The sequence below is a fragment of the Rhinopithecus roxellana genome, chromosome 16 (genome assembly GCF_007565055.1).
Source record: "Rhinopithecus roxellana isolate Shanxi Qingling chromosome 16, ASM756505v1, whole genome shotgun sequence".
NCBI classification, from domain to species: domain Eukaryota; kingdom Metazoa; phylum Chordata; class Mammalia; order Primates; family Cercopithecidae; genus Rhinopithecus; species Rhinopithecus roxellana.
Genome location: NC_044564.1, coordinates 21,815,859 through 21,836,901, shown reverse-complemented (window position 1 = coordinate 21,836,901; position 21,043 = coordinate 21,815,859). Strand labels below are relative to the sequence as shown.

General features: G+C 45.3%; 1 protein-coding gene across 5 annotated transcripts in view; it reads right to left on the bottom strand.

The window, feature by feature from the left end:
- PAX5 (paired box 5) overlaps window positions 1-21,043 on the bottom strand; it is a 199,846-nt gene that overhangs the window by 166,101 nt on the left and 12,702 nt on the right. For 3 of the 5 annotated variants that reach the window (XM_010369966.2, XM_030919312.1, XM_030919313.1), the window contains exons 2-5: window positions 20,094-20,259; window positions 14,400-14,597; window positions 5,642-5,706; window positions 1,829-1,957 (exon numbers count right to left, since the gene is read on the bottom strand). In XM_010369966.2, the coding sequence (XP_010368268.1) occupies window positions 1,829-1,957; window positions 5,642-5,706; window positions 14,400-14,597; window positions 20,094-20,259 (558 nt within the window). The remainder of the gene's footprint in view (window positions 1-1,828; window positions 1,958-5,641; window positions 5,707-14,399; window positions 14,598-20,093; window positions 20,260-21,043) is intronic. The other 2 variants (XM_030919315.1, XM_030919314.1) reach the window with 1 other exon arrangement.

Genomic DNA, 21,043 nt, shown 5'->3' with positions numbered 1-21,043 from the left:
AAGAGGAAGGAATGAGATCTCATTGCATGGCCTTAAAGTTAAAGTGTGTGGCCGATGCAGAGGTGATTTCACCTCAGTTTAAAAAGAACCAAGTTGCACATATGAGAGTGCCAAAATATTTCTAGAGCCTCAAGGTGTTCCCAGATGCTGTGTCAGATCCCTCTTCATCCAGGACACAATCCCATTTGTCACTGTCCCTCTTAAAGGTCAATACCCCCAAATGGGCTGCAGTCCTCCTCTGGGAATGATCTGAGTAGTACAGAGTAGTCAAGACCAACACCACCCACATTCTGAAGATGCTATACCTTGTAAAGGAGCTTGAGGGGCAAAACCATGACTGCTGGTCAGACTGCAAGCCAATATAGCACTCCGAAAACAAAGTAAAATAATGCCTCCAGGCCAGAACCTGTCTGTTTGGTGATAAACATCTAACTATATTTTTTCTTTCCCCAAAAATCTCTGCCTGGATCCCTCAGCCTCCGGGGGAGTCTCACACAATCTGTCCCTCCACTGTGAACAAATATATACAGGCCCCAGCTTAGGCACATCTGCTGTGAGTCCAGGTGACAATGGGAGAAAAGATGACACCATCAACCTCATAAACCAACAGAGATGGCAGGCCCACTGCCTCCTGCAGCAACACAGCACCGCAGCCTACTGAGTTAAAGACTTCTGACATCTGCTCAGGAGCGGCAGGAGCAGAAGAGAGAGGCGAGGCAGGTTCCAAAAGCCGTGAATCATCCCCACACACCCCCATGGTTCCAAACCGAGGCCACCGGCTCTGCTTCTGCACTGCTGGCAACACGCAGGCTACAGGCCAATCCACAGCTGGGCCGACTCAATTTTCTAGTTACAGATCTTAAGTACTTAGGCATGTGCTCACGAGAACACACATCCCTTACACGGAGCTGAGAAAGGGAATTGTGCCGAGGAACAGAATAATTGAATCAAGATTTCTGTCACGCTGCTCTCAGGCCCTAGACCACAGCCCTGGTTTTTTTTTTTTTTTTTTTTTTTTCCTTTCCCTGACTAAGGTTTTACAGATTCCCAGGGGGTCTTTTCTTCTCTCAAACCCATTAATGTCAGCCAGTACTGGCAGCCCATTCAGGGGAAAGGAGCCCCGGTTAAGGTGTCCTGCGTCCAGGACCGAGGTGGCTGGCTCTGGGGACCCAGGCACCACATGGCCCAGCCCGTGGAGGGCCTGAGAAAAACCAACCGGCAAGATTGTCATCTTTGTAATCCCTCCCAACACCCCCGCACTCCTTCCTTCCAGACCCAAGGGCAAGGATGAGATGATTATTAATTTCCTCAGCACCACCCCGCAACACCATCACCAGGGCTGAAGGCCTTCTCTGCTGAGAGGTGTGCAGGGCCTTTCAGAGAACCCACCCCTCCGCCCACCCAACGTGTGCCCCTCTCACGGCTTTGCCCAGCCACCTCTCTCTGGTCCAAAGCTTCTCCGCTAAGTGGACTTGGGTGTGGAGTCCAGCACACCCTGCCCTCAGGGGGCATATCTGCACGCACACAGGGTCTTCTTAAAGGCCAAAGCTCAGGCCACAAGGGCTCTGCCAGGCCCAGTGCTTCTATCCAAGGGGTGACCACAGGGAAGGCCAGCAAGAATGCCACAGTCACCCTGCTGCCTGTCTGTCCTTGCAGTGGGCTCAGCCCTTTCCCGTGTTCACGAAAAGGACAGAGTGCGGGCAGAGGGACTCGCTCCTCTGCAGGTAAGGGGGGTGCTCGCGGGCACCTCTGCTGCCATCCGCGACCGAGCACCCGAAACGGACCCCATGGGGCGCATCCCCGACGGGGCTGCGCGGGCCTCTCTTACCTTCGTCTCTCTTGCGCTTGTTGGTGTCGGCGCTGGGGGACGTGATGCCCAGGATGCCGCTGATGGAGTACGAAGAGCCGGCCGAATCCGTGCTCACCGAGGACACCTGCGTCACGGAGCCCGTGGACACTGCGCGGAGAAAGACGGGCTGTCAGGGACACAGAGGGCTGAGGGCCGCGGGCAGGCTGTGACCGCTCGCGGAGCTGGGGGTGGCTGGGAGGGAGCGAGTGCAGAGGGGCAGGAGGCGCCGAGGACACTCGCCCTTCGGAGGCGGCCACACCAGGGCCACCAGCGCGGGCCTCGGATGGGCCATGCGCTCCAGTTCTCTGCGCTGGGGGGAGGATGGGGGGGGCACTGGGGAGGACTGACCCCTGCAGAAAGGAACACCGGGACACGGGGACAGGAAGGGCAGTCGCTCAAATTCCAGCCTTTCCATGGATACAGAAAGCAGGGGATGGAGAGGAGAAAGAGGGGAGTTGGGGCCCACCAACAGCCAGTGCTAAAACAAAACAAAACAAAACAAAAACAAAAAACAAACAAAAAACCTGGAATACTCATTAGGCATTTCCCCACCTGCCTGCACACCCAACCTTGTGTGCAAACACAACTACCTGAGCCCAAACTCACGCGCTCAGCTAACAAACTCCAAACCACAGAGTGCCCCTTCTTTCTCCCTGCCTTTTCTCCTTCCAGTTTCCCTGGATTTGATTTTTAATATTAATTATGACAATAAGGATAACGAACATTTTCTGAGAACTTACTCTGTGCCAGGCATTGAGGCATTATCTCATTTAATTCTGAGAAAAATAATAGAAGCTAGGAAATGTGAAGATCCTATTGGAAAGGTAAAACTCAGAGAAGACAAGTGGCCCACCCAGGATCACACAGCTAACAAGAGGCAGAGTACCTGGTGCCAGGGCTCACGCCTGTAATCCCAGCACTTTGGAAGGCAGACGTGGGAGGATCACTTGAGCTCAGGAGTTCAAGACCAGCCTGGCCAACATAGCAAGACCCACCAAAAAACTTTTTTAAAAATTAGCCAGGTGTGGTGGCACAAGCCTATAGTCCCAGCAACTCAGGAGGCTGAGGCAGGAGGATCACTTGAGCCCAGGAAGTCGAGGTTGTAGTGAGCTATGATTGTGCCACTGCACTCCAGCCAGGGCAGCAGAGCAAGATCCTGTCTCAAAAGTAAAAATAAAAAATAAAAGACACAGAGTGGCGATTTGAACCCAGAGACTAAAGCCTTAATCCCTATAACTAATCTGCTTCTCACTAATAAATAATGAAGAGCAATAATATACTTCATATGAATGCAGTACTTTTCATTTGATGATTGCAACAGCCCAGAGTGCTATTATTTATCCCCATTTATCAAATGAGGAAACTGAGGCTCCACAGGGAAAGTGATTCAGTTATCTAGCTAATAAACAGCGGCACCAGAACTTAGCCGTGGGTTTACTGACTTAAAGTCTACATTTTGCCTGCCCAGAGACAGGGGCAGTGGTTGGTGACTTACTGTGACTGAGGCTAGGTCTCAAAGTTCCTAAGAATAAGAATTGGATGGGAGGCAGGGGGCAACTTTTGTGCAAGTTTCACATTAACTTCTGGCTCCAGAATCCTAGGGAGAGATCAGTCCATCAGCAGGGGCCTCTCCAGCTGTACAGCTGAATTGCCATTTCTGGGCTGTGGGAATTCTTTCTTGGTTCATTAAAACCTACAGACCAATCTCAAACACACTTCCTTGGGCTATAACCAGCTGGAAGCAGGTGGAGCCACCTTTGACTTTTCAGAGTAGGAAATCACTAGAAATGGCGGTGACTGCCTGAGAAGCCCTTCATGGCTTCCCTTTGGAGCAGATCCAGCTCCTGGCTCCTACAAACCTAAAGGGAGCCATGCCTTTCTTCTCACATTTCAGTTTGATCTTACATCTTCCTTAAGAGACACAGAAGCAGAAATTGTTAACTTCTCTTTTTCTTCACCAGAAGAAGCTCCTTAAAATAGATTTATGCAAATCCCACAACCTTTTCTGTATTAACATGTAAAAAACAGAGGAAGAAAGAAGTTCCCAAGTCACCTGGTACTTTAAACAACAACCACCATATATAACCGAGGCTCACCATGTTGCTGGCAGAGTCCATGACATTCGTTTTCGTGTTTTGTGATTGCTCTAGGCTCAAAAGACCCAGATTCCACTTCTGGCTCCGCCACTTACTGGCAACATGACCTAGGGCTAGTTATTTCATCTCTCTAAGTTTCAGTTTCATCACTTCTCGGTAAGTTTGTGAACTCTAAGGGGCTATAGGTATGCGAGATGTAGTTTAATTTAAAAAATTCTGGAACAGAACAAAACATGCTGCTGACCTACAGTAGAATTATTCCTCTAAACCAAATGAAAGAATATTAGCAGTTATACCTATCTGATTTTCAGTGCTATGTGACCTGAAATCATTGGTCAGCTACAAGTGAAATCTCAGCCACAAATATTCCCCCAGAAAGCCTTCCTTCACCCTCTTCACACTAGCCCAACAGAGCTGGTGGTTCCTTCCCTTCTGCCCCCACGGCACCCATCCCTTCTTCTTGAGCTTCATCTCTGTTTTGCAAACTTCTCTTCATTATATTCCCCCTTTACCTTGAGAATGGGGATCGTGTCTTCCCTTTCTTATAGGCTTGGCCTCTGATGCCAAGGTCTGCACTGCAGGGACTTAGCAGACACTTTCTGAAGGGATTACTAAATGAGGAATTATTTCATGGCAAGGAGGAAATCTGTCTTACCTTTATCCAAAGAGCCAACCATGGAGGATCAGAGGCTTCAGCGAGCACCTGGTTAATGTCCCTCCATCAACAAATGAGGAAACTGAGGCTCAGGGAGGTGAGAGGACTTTTACATTTTACTGGGTGAGTTAATGACAGAGTTGGAACCAGAGGCCAGGCCTCTGCCCATTCCCCATCACCGTGTGACTTCAAGTTTTCAGTTAAAGAAAGAGTAACAAAAGTGTGAAAATGTTATACAATCTGAGGTGTGATTCTACAGGATTGACTGTGGCAACCAGAAGTGTCAGAGACTTGCTGAATCATTGCCCACTTTCTTATATAGTACAATAACTTTTCCCCCGGCTAACCAGTGGTGTATCTTGTATCCCAAGTGGAGAAACAATACACCTTAAATAGACACGTGTCATTTCACAATCTTTGAAGGGAAGACAAAGGACATTTCTGAACTCTTGAGCACTAAGAAGCATGACTCCTCTGTTGGGTCACGGCCACTCCCACCTGTGAGCACCGGAAACCCCACTGGCAGCCCTTGACAGTTCACAGAGTTCATGAGATCGAAGCAAGAGAGAGAGAAAGTAAGTTTGGGAACTTTTGCCACATCTTCACTCAAGACTGCAAGTGCACAAAGAATTGTAGAAGGGCTGGTTGATAGAAGAAAAAAACACATTCAAAACTACTTACTGACTAATGATGCAGAAAATGTTATGAATAAGTATCCCTTTCTTGATTTATTACTTTAATTATCTGACATTCTATAGACCCCCATTAGTGGATTTTTTTTTTTTTTTTGGCTTAGATTTCAATTTTCTGTCTCATGGTGAAAGCTATTTATCATAATAATCAGTAAAATTCAAAACCTTTTAGCAGTATTTATAAAATTCATTTACCAGGTTCAGCCCTTGGAGAATGACAAAGAAGGCGCATTAGTACGTGTGCTGAAGTGTTTTATGCAGAATTATCTGTCCATAAGAATGATTAAAAGTTCTTTAGAATATTTGGAGCCCATTAGATTTTTAAATTTTTTTAAAAAGTTCCTCTTACCTATGCTGTGACTGGAAGCTGGGACTGGTTGATTGGGTGGCTGCTGTACTTTTGTCCGGATGATCCTGTGGGCAGTTGGAAAAAAAAATGGCTATTTACCATCAGGAAGGAGAAGAGACCTCAACCAGCTATGCACAGACAACCAGAAAACTCATACCCAAACTGGCCGTGGATCGAGCTGAGGCAGAGGGACAGAGGTGGAGGGAGATTTATAAACCCAGGCTGGGAATCAAGAGGGTGGAAGGTTTATGGACTAGTCCCAACATTGCTTCTGTTTTCCTGGATGTCTTTGTATAATTTGCACCCCATCTCTGGGCTTCAAGTGCCTCTTCTGAAGAAAGAGGACGATGTGTTAACATTACAAGTAAGCATCCCTATCTCGAGTATAGCTCTAGCTCCATAAGAGACTCATTGACTTTAGGGAGTCCTTCTCTTCCCTAGACCTCAGCCTCCCATCTGTGGAATGAAGGAACTGAACTAGATAACCTCCCTGTCCTCTGGCAGTGCTCATGTGCTGTTTTCTCTGCCCTAGAGAACACATAAGGAGGGATAACGCCCCTTCCCCTAGGAAGTTGCCAAGGGAGGGATGTATGTGTTGTTCTGATACTAGGGAGGGTCAAAGTGCTGCCAGGAGACATCTGATTTGGCTTTCTTAAGAGGAAGCCTACCTTGCACCAGACCTCATGGAAAGGATCCACAGGGCTGGAGCCAGTGATATCCTGGCCTGTCTTTTCAGAGACCTTGCTCACCTTCTAATAGAAACTCCACTGTGACCTTGACCAAGTCCATTCCATTGTGGACCTCGATACAATGACAGAGTTGAAACAGACCACTCTGCTTATTTTAAGTAATCAAATCATTTTCGGAAAAGAAAAAAGATCTTATGGAAAAGCCCCATACGTAAAAGAGGTAATAGCCGTACTGCCTTCCCTTGGCCACCTGACCACTCTAACATTCTTCTGCAGAACCTTAGGCTCTGGGGAGTCTGTAGACTTCCAGCAAGGACAATGCATGCGCAAGACCACAGGCCCGGAGCATCTGAGAGCAGCAGAACAGGGCCACGTAAAAATCTCCTTGGGATCTACCAGAAAACTCCTTCCTTGGCATTTGGGAGAAGAGTGGGTCATAATAAAATGTCCAGCTTCTTTGGAAAAGTTCTATTCCAGTCTCAAACTATTACCTTTTGAAAGGACATTTATTAGAGTTTTTCCTCATTATAAAAGTAATATGTGTTCATTGTAGACTCTTTGAACAGCATGGGAAAGTATAAAGAAGACATCTAAAAAACATATTTTGGTATATTTCGTTTACACCAACATTCCTGGGCATATTTAGAAATATCCATTTTTCTCTTAACAAAATCAGAATTTGCCATGTATACAGTTTTTTGTTGTTGTTGTTTGTTTTGAGACAGAGTCTTGCTCTGTTGCCCAGGCTGGAGTGCAGTGGTGCGATCTCAGTTCACTGCAACCTCCACCTCCTGGGTTCGAGTGATTCCCCTGCCTCAGCCTCCCAAGTAGCTGGGATTACAGGCATGCGCCACCATGCCCAGCTATTTTTTTTTTTTTTTTTTTGAGACAGAGTCTCTCTCTGTTGCCCAGGCTGGAGTGCAGTGGCATAATCTTGGCTCACTGAAACCTCCGCCTCTCGGGTTCAAGTGATTCTCCTGCCTCAGCCTCCAGAGTAGCTGAAACTACAAGCGCGTGCCACCGCCTAATTTTTGTATTTTTAGTATTTTTAGTAGAGAAGGGGTTTCACCATGTTAGCCAAGCTGGTCTTGAACTCCTGACCTCAAATGGTCCGCCCACCTTGGCCTCCCAAAGTGCTGGGATAACAGGCGTGAGCCACCGCGCCCAGCCTCCATGTATACAGTTTTGCATCTTGCTCTTTTCTTTTTCTTTTTTTTTTTTTTTGAGACGAAGTCTTGCTCTGTCGCCTGGGCTGGAGTGCAGTGGCCGGATCTCAGTTCACTGCAAGCTCCGTCTCCTGGGTTCACACCATTCTCCTGCCTCAGCCTCCCGAGTAGCTGAGACTATAGGCGCCTGCCACCTTGCCCGGCTAGTTTTTTGTATTTTTTAGTAGAGATGGGGTTTCACCGTGTTGGCCAGGATGGTCTCGATCTCCTGACCTCCTGATCCGCCCGTCTCGGCCTCCCAAAGTGCTGGGATTACAGGCTTGAGCCACCGCACCCGGCAAACATCTTGCTCTTTTCAGGCAACATTCTATCAGAAGCTTTTCCACATTCCAGACCATTAACATCTGAAAATTTATTCTGAGGATGCACTGGGTCTCCAGCTTGTATAAATGAAGAAGAAGGACAGAAGTAGCAGGTGGGTGCCTGCCCTTAAACTCAATGGGAAGTAGCCTCTGCCCTCTCCGATCTTACAGCTTGGTGCTAGGCACCAAGGGCACTCTGTGTCCTCAGCTGATAGCCCAGGAATGGACTTTTCTGTTCACCCTACAGTCTCACCACACACACAGGCCATCTGGAGCCTGGCTACTTGAGCTTAGCAAGGAGCCTCTTGCCCTTTTCTAATCAGTCAGCTTAAGTGTTCCCTCAAATACATTCAGATTGTTTGTTTGTTTTCCCTAATATTCAAACCACTTATTTTAACTAAGCGAACTCGAAGCATATTGGATAAAGTTCTGGGAGTGAGGTTGTCTTTTCACTCACCTGGAATTAAGCTGGCATCTGACCTAATGTTTATATTTTTGTGTATGTCACTGTCTCTGTGTGTATGTGTCTACAGAGGTATTGCTAGATATGTCAATATATGGATATACCAGACAAAAATATAGTTACATATAAATATATGGCAAAAAAAAAAAAAAAAGCCACTGTAATTCAGCTTAAAATCCTTACTTTTCAAATCATTGCCTGGCTATTAAATTTGTATGTAAACAAAGCAAAGAAAATTATGTTTTCCTCATTTTCTTTTAAAATGTTATAAATACGACTGGAAAGCATTATCAATTGTTATAGGTCATTGAGAGGCAGCAGTAGCATAGTGTACAGGCTCTGGAACTAAAGATCACTAGAGTTTGAATTCCAGTCGTCTTGCAATTTACTGGCTATGTGATCTTAGGTAAATTACTCAACCTCTCTGTACCTCAGTCTCTTCATCTGCAAATGGGACTAAGAATCATTCCTATCTCATAGAGTTACTATTAGGATTAAATCAATTAATTACTTAAAACAGTGGCTGCTACATACGAGGTGCTCCATAAATGTAAGATGTTATTTTCAGTGGTGTCTTTGTAAAGATTAATGACTAGCTGCAGTCCTAAAATGTTCATATTTTTAACATTTGCTTTAAAAAGCACAAGGTGAGGGCAGTGGGGGAGTGAAGATGCTCAATGGGTACAAGAAAATAGAAAGAATGAATAAGACCTAGTATTTGATAGCACAAGAGGAGACTATAGTTAGCAATAATTTAACTGTACATTTAAAAATAACTAAAAGAGTGTAATTGGGTTGTTTGTAACACAAAGAATAAATGTTTGAAGGGATGCATACCCCATTTTTCATGGTGGGATTATTACTCATTGCATACCTGTACCAAAATATCTCATGTACCCATAAATATATGTGTATATATACTTACTATGCACCCATAAAAATTAATAATAATAATAAAAAAGCACAAGTGGTCCCCTTGGAAGCTGGGGAGGGGAAGGTAACCATTCTCACACTTTGTTTTAAGGCTGCAGCCGGGCTGTTCTTTATAAAGGGGGATCTTGGAGTTACAGGGAAGCCTCTGAAGCCGCCCCCAGGGGTGAGAGATTTTGCTCATCTGCCTTTAGCAGTCACCTAGTGAAAACAAAGAGCATCAGTTTCCACTGATAAGAAACTGTAGTGGGAAGAACAAGACTGTAATTGAATCATAGCAACTCTAAACAAATTTAAAACTTAAAAAATGACAAGCTGTCAAGACTCATCCAATGAGAGCACACTCAGGACCTTTCCTAAGCCAGAGACGGTTGGGCTGAGTTGGCGGTCACACCAAACTGCACATCCTTTACCTGCTGAGCGTGAGCAGGACCATGGCTGCCGTACTGTAGAGCACACTAGACGGTCCAAGAGAGGAGGGATCTCAGCATCAAACTCTTCCTATGGATGAGGAAACTAAAGGCCAAGATGCTCAAATGACTTGCCCAGAGTTGCACAACAGCGAGTCAGCCCAGACTCCCAGCTCCCATGCCCCAGCATTTTACTTGAAGCCACATTCAAAGGAAGCTCGGTCCCTCTGCTAAATACTTCCTATGTGAGGCATAAAGGTTATTTGGATTTCAAACCCACTTAGAATTTGAGGTTTAAAACTCTGAGGGACTTTGTGGCATTTAAGGATCCCATGGAAACATCACTCTTCCTTCTTTGAAAGGCTAGGCTTCTCACCATCATCCCACGCCCCCCGCCCCACCGCCAGTCCTCACAAAATTACAGTGAAAGAGAAAATCATGGTGCCTTGAAAAAGGAAACATGAAAATAAGGCTGAAGAAACACCCACATCTATGGCACTGATCAAATTGCCATCAATGCAGTAAGAAGCTGAGAATCCAAAATCCAGGGGTCCAACTGTTGCAAGCTGTGAGGGGCCCCACAGGTGGCACCCAGGCCTGTGACAGTTGTGGAGAAGAAAGAGGACACAGATAGAAGTCGATGTGAGTGGATCGCTTGAGTCCAGCAGTTCGAGACCACCCTGGACAATGATGAAACCCCATCTCTACAAAAAATGCAAAAAATTAGCCAGGCATGGTGGTGGCACCTGTAGTCCTAGCTACTTGGGAAGCTGAGGTGGGAAGATCACCCGAGCCTGGGAGATCAAGTCTGCAGTGAGCCATGATTGTGCCTCTGCACTCCAACCTGGGCAACAGAGTGAGACCCTGTCTCAAAAAAGCAAACAAATAAAGAAAGAGGAAATGGATGAACAATCTCAGAAGGCCTGCCACCAAAATTAGAATTAAGAGCAGAACTAACAAAACATCTTCCCCAGGGCCACCTCCAGCCTGGGACAAGTTTTGCTTACAGTATATTTGTTTTTATTTGAATTAGTTGCTAATATTTTTAAGTCGGGAGATTTTTCATAAATATCTGATTTCTAGCTTCTCTTGAAAAATCAGAACACCCAATAATACTGGCCCCACGTTCTCACATGACCCAACCAGTTGGTACTAAACAGAGCTGCTCCTCTAAACTGGGAGTGCCACTTGTAGTCCCCACCCCTTGGCCATGGTGCTGGCATAGAAGAAGGAAGACCCCATTCCACCAACCGTTTGGGTCAGCTTCAGGATGGCCACCTCCAGTGGACACTCAGGCTGGATTCCAGCGATCCCTGCAGGTTGTGCAGCCTCCCAGCACATGTTTGTCCATAAGAAGTCAAATGAACAAGGTGATCTATGTCCCAGAAAATCCCCCACCAGCCTAACAGAACTAGTTCAGTGATGCTCAACCTCTTGTCAATCATGGTTTCCTAGGTTGGTGCCCTGGAAGATAACAGGAAGGCACATACTCCTAGGGGTGAACCATGGAGACGCCCCTGTGGCTATGAGAATAGCCACAAATCCAGCCATCACTTCCTCCGCAGGTGTTTGAAATCAGGAAGAGTGAAAAGTTGCCTCCAAGGGAGGCAGGGGCTTGGAGAGCTGTGGACCCTCTTACACAGTGTCATTTGCAAGGCAGGCATTTAGAAGTTGCATTCATCTGAATGCAGTGGGAGCTTTGCCTTCATCTGAAAAATAAAACTGTATGCTGGGATGGCTCTGGCTTTGGGGGGTTGGGGATGGGGAAGGCAGCCACATGAGATTGTCCTATGCTTAGTGAGCTGTCACTGAAGAGAGCAGGAAGGAGCCAGAGAATACTCCCAAAAAGAAGCCCCCAGCGAGGAGCACTGGAGAGGGCTAAGGATGAGAGAGGGCAGGCAGCCAGGCGGCAGAACGGGCAGCCTGCGAGGATCTGAAATGGAGAAGAAAATACTTGTCCTCCCCCTTGTCTCTCGTCTCACAGATCCTCAGTTCTGTCACTCGCAGAGTCCTACAGGACAGTGGTGGAAAGACACTAGCCCTCCTCTTATCATCGGGAAACCTGGGTTCTACCCCCATGTCTATCTCCAAGTCACTGTTCTCTGCACTTTCCACCTTGGCCTCTGTTGCTACACCTGCCACAGGATAGAGTCAAGCCTTAAGGACTATAGGAGACCACAGACGTGAAAGCACCTTAGCAGCACGGCCTGCCTGGCTATGGCTTTGAACAGGACACCCAGGACACCCCTGAGGCTAGCTATGGTCCTGCAGCCAGCAGTTAGAACCTCCCCACAGCACAGGTCCAGGCAGAAAGCATCACCGGGTCAGTGATCTCTCTTGACCACATATCCCATGCCCCTTCACAGCTCTATTTGTAACCACTGCTCTATTTGCCTCATACATTTCTTTCACATCACTTCATTTTTGACTTAAATAAAGTTATTGTATAAGGCAATTATAGTTCCCTACTGTAAGTGGGTAGGTGGGAATGTTGAGGGGGTGTTCACAAAGTTCACAAACTCACTGGTTTGGCATGTTACTTACATTTTTCTAAAATACATTAAAATAAATGTATTACAAAACAATGTGCATCCTTGCATCTTTGCATTATAGAGGATGTAAACCGATGCTCTGTAAATAAGTTATGCTCATCCTTCAAGGCATTTTTAATTGAAATTAGTTGCCTCCATTAAAAAAAAATACATAGATTAAGCTAGGTGCAGTGGCTCACACCTGTAATTCCAGCACTTTGGGAGGCTGAGGTAGGAGGATTGCTTGAGCCCAGGAGTTTGATACCAGCCTGGGCAACACAGGGAGACCCCATCTCTAAAAAAAAAAATTAATTTAAATATAAAGATTTCATATACAGAAATATACATACACACATCTACACAAGCCCCAGCTTCTGCCTTCTCTTGAAGAATGCAAAAAATCTGGCAAACACTGGATCCATGTTCCTAGCATCATTTGGCTGGAGCAAAGAAGCAGTGCTTCTTTAATAGAACTTGTGCTGTCTAGCTTGCCAGGGACCCAACCTCTCCCCATCGTCTTATGCCTGGCCTGCTTCCCTCATTACCTTATCTGCCTGGCCCCATGTAAGGCATTAGATTTTGTGACCCCCATGGACTACCTAAGGTTATCTTGCAAACCGCCGATTATATGTGTATTCTATGTTGGGAAACCTGTGGGTCCCCAAAGTCTGACCAGGAGTTTGGCTGATGTTCCTCTGCAGAGCAGGCCAGTTGCCTGTCATGTTGTTTTGTGTCGTGGAAATCCCGCAAAGAGCCAGAAGTATGGGGCTCATAAAACACACTGGAGCCTCTTATAATCCAGAAAAAAGAACAGGAGTTATCCCCTCTTCCCCAAAACCTACCATCGTCATTGTTACCTCCTCAGTAAGTTTGTCCAGGTGCATCAGGCTTCTAAGTGCATGTCAACCCCACCCTGGACAAAGAGCCCCTCTAGAACAGACCAAGAAACTGTGTGCCTGATTTTCCTCTATTTCCCCTGCACCGTGCATGATGTCAGGGCCTCTGTAAAAGTTTGCCAAGAGAAGAAAAACAGGCTAACCATTTACAAAATAGCAGGACTCAAAATGTGAACACATGCACTCCCACGGCGATCTGTGTATTTGAGTCATCACAGAAGGATCCACTATCAGGACAAGAGGCTCTCATTCTAGTCTGACCGACCACCTCTTTCTGCCAGGAGTGAGGGTCCTCTATGCCCATACAAGTTCTGCACTGATGATGGTAGGGTGTGATTTGGAGAAATGGAAACTATCCAAGTTTCCAGGCTGCTGCCTTCTCTCTTCTCTGTAGAGTTTAGAGAACCATCATTTCTGTTCATCTCTGAACTTCATTCCTAACTCTGTGGGTTTAAATGGAGTTGAGATTGCATCATCTACAACAGAAAACTTTCTTCCATACGTTTATTTTTAAAGCTCTGAGAGCACCCTTCCATGTGTCTTGGATCAGACTGGAAAGGAAAGGGAGCTGTGTGGCTCCCGGGAAGATCTTTTGCATGACACCCAGGGTGTTTCTCTGGTTCTTTCTCTCCATGTGTAAGATTCCGTGTGTGAGTTGGGGAGAGGACAACTCCATTGCTCCAGAGCATCTTAGCATCCTGGACAACACCCCTGGAGTTGAAGATGCACATCAGAACCACTGGGGTTCTGGGCTCTCGGAGAACAGATGAGCCTTGTCAAGGTCCCACTTCGAGTCTGTGGCAAAGCTGGAAAAAGGAGCCAAGTCTCCCAACTCCAAGTCAGAGCTATGTTCCCCTCACTCACTGGCTCAAGCTCTGCCCAAACTGGAGGCAGGATTTTCTTCCTGGGAACCTTTGAGATGGGCCAGTGCTAAGACCTTGAGCCTAGGTTTACAGGGACAGCGACATTTGTGAAGGCCTAGTCAGGACAATTCACTGTGAAGTGTTCCACACATATAGATGGGTGGTAAAGAGAAGGATAGAAATAACTCTGGGCTCAGAAGAACCTCGAGCAGCCAGAGTGTTGGCATGCTCCCCTCTCCCTGGGCCTAGGACTCCTACTCACTTTGGAAAGAAGAAGAGAAGGGTAACAGAGACCCAGCAGGCCCCATTAGCATCTCTCCTGTTCAGTAATCCCTAAGGGGCCTTGGTGAAAAGAGAGACCAGATCTTCAGGAAAGGCATATGCAGAGCCTCCAGAACACCCTGCCATCCCCCCAAATCCCCAGCCCCCACAGGCATGAGCCCCTCACCTGTTGATGGAACTGACGCTAGGCACGGTGTCATTGTCACACACCCGCTCCGCCAGCAGCCGGTCCCTGATCTCCCAGGCAAACATGGTGGGATTTTGGCGTTTATACTCAGCGATTTTTTCCACCACTTTGGGTGTGGCGACCTTTGGTTTGGATCCTCCAATTACCCCAGGCTTGATGCTTCCTGTCTCATAATACCTAGGACCCAAAGAGAGAGAAGCTTAGCCATGAGGAACCAGTAAAGTGGATGTTGGCAACAAAATAATGGGCTACTTGGTCCAGGAAATGTCCGGATCTGCATGTTCCAATACAGGAGCCACCAGCCAGATGAGGCTTTTGAACATTTGAAATATGGCTAGTCTGAATCAAGATGTGCTGTAAATATAAAACACATACCGAATTTTTAAAACTTAGTACCAAAAAAACGTAAACTATGTCAATAATTTTCATAGTATGTTGAATGTTTGATATTAAGTTATATGTTGAAATAACCATTTTTATATGCTGAGTTAAATAAAATATATAATTAAAATATAATACCTCTTTTTTTTTTTTTTTACTTTCTTAATGTGCTACTAGAAAATTTTAAATTGCATATACAGCTCTCATAGTATTTCTTTTTTATTTTTTTTTGACATGGAGTTTTGCTCTTGTTGCCCAGGCTGGAGTGCAATGGCATGATCTCAGCTCACTGGCAACCTCCGCCTCCTGGGTTCAAGCGATTCTCCTGCCTCAGCCTCCCAAGTAGCTGGGATTACAGGTATGCGCCACCACGCCCAGCTAATTTTGTATTTTTAGTAGAGATGGGGTTTTGCCATGTTAGTTAGGCTGGTCTCGAACTCCTGACCTCAGGTGATCCGCCTGCCTCGGCCTCCCAAAGTGCTGAGATTACAGGTGTGAGCCTCCACGTCCGGCCAGTCTCTCATTGTATTTCTTTTGGACAGCACTGGCTAAGCATTAACAAAATTCTTTCACATTGATCTACCATTTTATAGTTTACAGAAAACTTTTGAGTCAGTTTTCCCGTTTTATCTCCCACAGTTCTAAAGTACATAAATTGCTTTGAATTAATGAATGAGTGAATGAACAAATAAATGAAAAGGTCCTGACCTACAGGTATAAAGCAGAGATTCATCAAGGTTAAACAGTTTTCCTAGGATCACACAAGACCAAATGGGCAAGCCAGGGCTGTGGCCCAGCCTCTTGAACTAAAATTTCCCCAATAAGGTACCTTACACCTTTGATTTGCCAGCTCTTCCAAGCCCTAGCACAATCTCTAGCATTGTATGAAACTGTCCCCTGAAATGCAACTTATTTTTCTGTAAGAGAAAAATAATAATCTTGGTGTAAAATTAAAAGGAATGTTGAATTGCAGAATTATCTGAAAATACGTGTGGTAAATCAAAACCCAAGCAATCGGAAAACCAACCACAAGTCACAGCAACTCTTCCAGGGACCTCCCCTGAGGTAAATGGCTGTTTCTAAGGACATTTCCATGCTATCAGCATTTGCTCATTAAGGAAAATAGGATGTCAGGATTTTACAGTAAAACCGAGACCAAGAAGAAGAGTGCCATGAAAGATCATTTCAGGCGGGAAAAAAAAAAATGACATGATTCCTTTTCTGAATCTGAGCCATCCCTGGATGTCTCTCTCAATATTTACAGAAGAATTCTTGATTTCCTTTTCCAAGAAAATTAACTTGCAGTTGAATCTTTTTTAAAAAACCAAAAAGACATTTTTTAAATGACTAGTAATTTTTAAACCTCACAAGAGTTGATGATAGGCAAGGGAACGAGGTGATTCTGAGATGGGTAGAAAATGTTACCCAGGATGCCTGGTCACATTTATAGAGATGCTGAAATTCTCAGCCTGGGTAAGGCCAAGTTAGTGAATATCCTAAAAGAGATGAAATAATTTGGAAGCAGTGATGTGATAGTGAAATGTCTATTTTTCATTGAAAAGAGTGAGTCATTTACAAATTTTGACCATAAGGCAAAAACTCAACCTATCTTCCCTCTTTCTAAACAATTGCTTTCAGCAATTTCTCTGTAATTGCCAAAAAGTTATTACTCACAAACAACTTTTTAACAATATCCAAAAAAAGCCAGAAGTCTAGAAAAGCACCCTAAATCAAGGCACACAGCAATCTCTGCAGCTTTCAATTCTCCTATCAATTTTATAATGTAAAGTCATTTTTTACTATAACACAACTAATTATAATTCAGCCACAGCACCCTGTAGTTTACAGAGCTCTTCCTCGAATTATCTTGATCCTCACACTAACCCTGCAAGGCCACAGGGATTTATAGAAGGAAAAATAAATGATCAGAAGACTAAGTGACTTGCCTAACTCCCTTCTATAGTTAGGGACAGTCCCAGCTTTCAAACCTGACTCTAAATTCAGTGCTCTTCCTGCTAGAGCAAGCTGCTGCTTTGCTTATAAAATTTTAAATAATAATAATAATAATGATCCCTTGCAATTGCCGAGAACTTTACTATTTACCAGGCCAGGCATTTTCACATGCATTTTTCATTCATTCACTCACTCAATAGTCACCGAGTGTCTGTTAGGACAGTCAGAATCTCAGGGAAGGGGTTACGGACATTTAGACAACCCTGTCCTGGATACTCAAAATATGTTAGTTGAATGGGACTGCAACATTCACATAGCAAATCTGAGAGGGTGGTAGGCTGAAGGCCCCCCCAGCCCAGCCCCAACTTACATGGCTGGTGGGCGGCAGCACACAGGGCTACCTGCCCATCCCACCTGAGCAGTGCCAACTGTGGAAGGCTGCGGCCTTGACATGAGAGATCTCCGTCGTCCTTTTGACTGACACATGGGCCAGGCACTTGGAAGGCAACCCTGACACCCCCGAAACCCAACTCGAAACTGTGTCAAATGAGGATTCAGATTTAATAACTATCCTTTCATCTCAGCAAAACAGCCGTGCAGCCCCTTGGCTTACAGACAAAAGACGAACGGCAGTCACCAACACACAATGTCCTTCGGTGCAAATAGCATTAGTTTAGCAGTCAAGAGGTGTAGGTGGCTCTGACGCTAACTCTCTGTGTGATCTTAGCCAACTCACTTAGCCTCTCTAGGCCTCAATTTTCCCATTTATATAATAGGAGAAGAATGTTTGCCCTGTTTGCTTTGTGAGGCTGTTTTGAAGATAGAAATACAGACAGTTGAGAACAAGCTTTGCAAAACATAAAATAAAGAGCACGTGCAGTGGATTAAAATCCCTAGTATTTCTTATTACTGTGTAACATACCACCCAATTCCAATGACCTGAACCTCTCAACCAGGCTCCAGTGAAAAAAGACAGCAGCCAGGCCCTGGGTGAATTTAACTCGGCCTCAGATGCCACTGCGCTGCGCCTCTCAAGCCCCTCCGAAGGCTTGAGCTCTGTAGACTGAATGCCCACATTCCTGGCAGACCGCCCACCTTCCTGAGATGACAGGGGTCCCTGTGTGCCCCGGGGACTTTGCCTGCCTTGCCACACACTCTGAAAACCATAGCCACCACACATCGCACTCTTCCTACAATCTGTCACCTCTCGTGTGCCCATCAAATTCATCGGTGACCAAAAAAAAAAAAAAAAAAAAAAAATTTGTGGATTGAACAGCCCCAGTTCAGAAATTCCCAGTTACACTGTTTTAGAGCTGAACTTGTTTCTTAAAAGGCAGTTCTAATTAGAGTGACATTTTGTCCACTGTGGTTCTTAGTTATGAAAATAATGAGCTATGAAATTCCAATTTATTGTTGACAACTTAAACGGCCAGGCACCGGAGCGGCGCATAACTTCCGAGTGCCACTCTACCTAGTGACAAATCTATTCCGGCTGTGGGAGGCTGCTCGCTGGGTTTGGAAGGGTCCTTGTCCCCCTCAGTCTCCATGGGAGATTTAGAGGCTCCACAGCACCAGAACATGAGCACCCCGTGTTTGGATGTCCCCTCTGAAAAAGGCTCAGTATCTTGCCCTGAGATTTCAAACAGTGAGCAAAATGTCGGCTCAGCAAAGATGCCTCAGCAAAAACAAAGGAAAGGCCTTCTTTCTCTCTCCCTCTCTCTCTCGGTACAATGAAGAGGCTCCACAAAAAGATATCTAGGAGCCTTTTGGCTCTAGAAGTCTGATGCTGAGATAGTCTAAAATATTGTGCTCTCTCTCTCTTTCTCCTGTCTTGTCATTTATCTATCTCTTTCTATTTCTCTGCCTTTTAAAAATCACTCTCTTTTCTCTTTGTCTTCTTTTTCTCTTTTTCTTTTCTCTATCTCTCTGTCTTCCACTTTTCTTCTCTTGCTCCCATCCGCCTGCCTAAAACAACCATCTAACAAGAAAACCGTGCTAATGTCCTGCAATCGCCCCCTAACTCTGGGGTTCATTTGCTTTCTGAGTGCTAAACAGGAGTGAAGCCCACAGCCCCCACAGCTCAGTTAACCTGCACTGGGCTGAAGGATGAGGAATGAACCCTGGGATCAAGGTCCCCAAAGGAGCTGCCAGATCCCTGGTCCTAAAACTTCTTCCCTTGGCCTCAACCAAGCAGCCTCCCCAAGGTTATTAGAAGCTGTTGCTCCTTCCATCTGAGAGAATTTCTTGAATTCCAGCAGATGAAAGGGAAGGAGCCAGCAGAAAGTCACAATGTCACTGACATACTTCAAAATATTTATTTCCTATTCAGGCGTCTGTGCTCAAACCATAATGCAAGTTACAGGACAAAGGTTGTTTTCTGACCCGGGGAAAGAAATAGTGAGAAAGCACTGAACGGCTAAACCCAAGAAAGCTCCTGCCTGCCAGGGCAGATCTAAAACAAGATCACATGCCCAGAAACAAACCTGTGGCTTTGTTTCGGGGGTATGGTGAGACCCACATGGTCTAGGGGTCCTTTAGGTGTCATCACAACCCAGGTACTGCCTGACTAGACAAACCTGTGTCAGTCACTTTGCCTCTCTAGGTTTGTTTTCTCATCTTAAAATGTGCTTCATTGGATCATGCGGAGGCCACTGAGAAAATAAACGGGAGTGCTAAAAGGCTGCATGGCCCTATGGGAGAAGCCTCATTGTTACTATTTTGTTTGCAGCAAATCACCAGGTCAAGTGGCAACTTTCAAATGTCACATTTGAAAGTTGGTGTTTGGGTTTTTTTTTTTTTTCCTTCTCTCTAATTTAACTTATATTTTGGATGCTTGTCACTACAATGGAAATAAAAACATAGAAAAGGAAAATACTGCAGCCCAACATAACAAGGTTGATAATAACCCAAAACTGAAAATAATGGCTGACTTTTAAAAGTGGAATATGCTTTCAAAAACATTAAAATGAAACATTGAACTCTGGTTATGTGATATTAAGGATTTTCCAACCAGTCCTACTCAGGGACCCGGCCTCGCCTAGGATGTATAAGGGAAATTCCCAAGAACGTCTTTCTCTTGAGTTCTTTAGAACAATTCACCAGGCTTTCAGAAAACATGTCATCCCTCCTGACTAAGTCACCCTATTCCACATGTCACTAGAGACAGGGGTTTCCCAGGGCTACTTGGAATTGGGGCTTTGCAAACTCTAAAGCGCTCTGCGTGTGAAACAAAATGCCGCCATGATTCTCACTATGATACTGTCATATTGGACAGCTGCTGGGTCCTGTGTCAGGTCTTTATTTGAAAGATCAAGGGAAGCCTTGAGCTCCTGCCTTTACCTGCCAAGAATTTTGCTGACACAACCATGGCTGACCCGAAGCTGCCTGGAGATGTCGCAGGGCCTGACACCTTGATGAGCAAGTTCCACTATCCTCTGGCGGACTACATCCGGGAGTGGCCGTCCATTCACAAAAACCCCCCCAAGCTGATTCACTCCTCCATGTCCTGAAACAGATCAGAAACAAAAGGAAAGGGAAAGGGTGGTTAGAACCAGTCACATAGGAGAAGCACCGCTGTGAGGACCCAGAGCCCCTCTGATCACAAATGGCCGGCAGGCTGGATGTCTTGCGCCTGGAGTCCAATCGTGCAAACTACACGAAGTCCCCAGATTGCATTTTAAAATTAATCTTAGCCTTTGTCCATCTGCAGCCAGTCTGTTGAGCTATTAACAGCAAACATCCCCATACTATTATTAGCATTTTCCCCGTAATTTTTCTAAACAATGAAATGTGTGAAGACCTCAATGTAAACGAAATGGGCACAACTTACTATGTGATGCTGAGGTCTAAGGAAGATCCTGGGGAGAAACTATGCTTTAAAATACATCACATTTAAAGAGGAAAAAAATAAAACTCGTTTCCTTTTAACAAATGTCTTTAAAAGTGAAAAGAACAACTCCAATAAACATAAATCTCAGGGAAATTTTTTAAATCAGCAATCTAATTTAAGGGCTAAGGAATTTTTAAAAAATTTAACAGCATCTGCAGAGTACTGAGGAAAAAATCAACCACTGCCTTGTTTAAAACCCTCCCCTTAAGAAGGTGAGGCTGACATGCAGACTTGACCACTGTGCTTTCTCAAAGCACACAAAAGAAATGGGTCATAGCATCTTCTACACATAGCACATTCCACTCCATGGCATGGGGATTTGTTATAAAGGAGTTTCCCTGGAATTTTTACAATGTTTTGCAGTTGACAAACAGCTTTATTATGGTGCAGGGAAAATAAA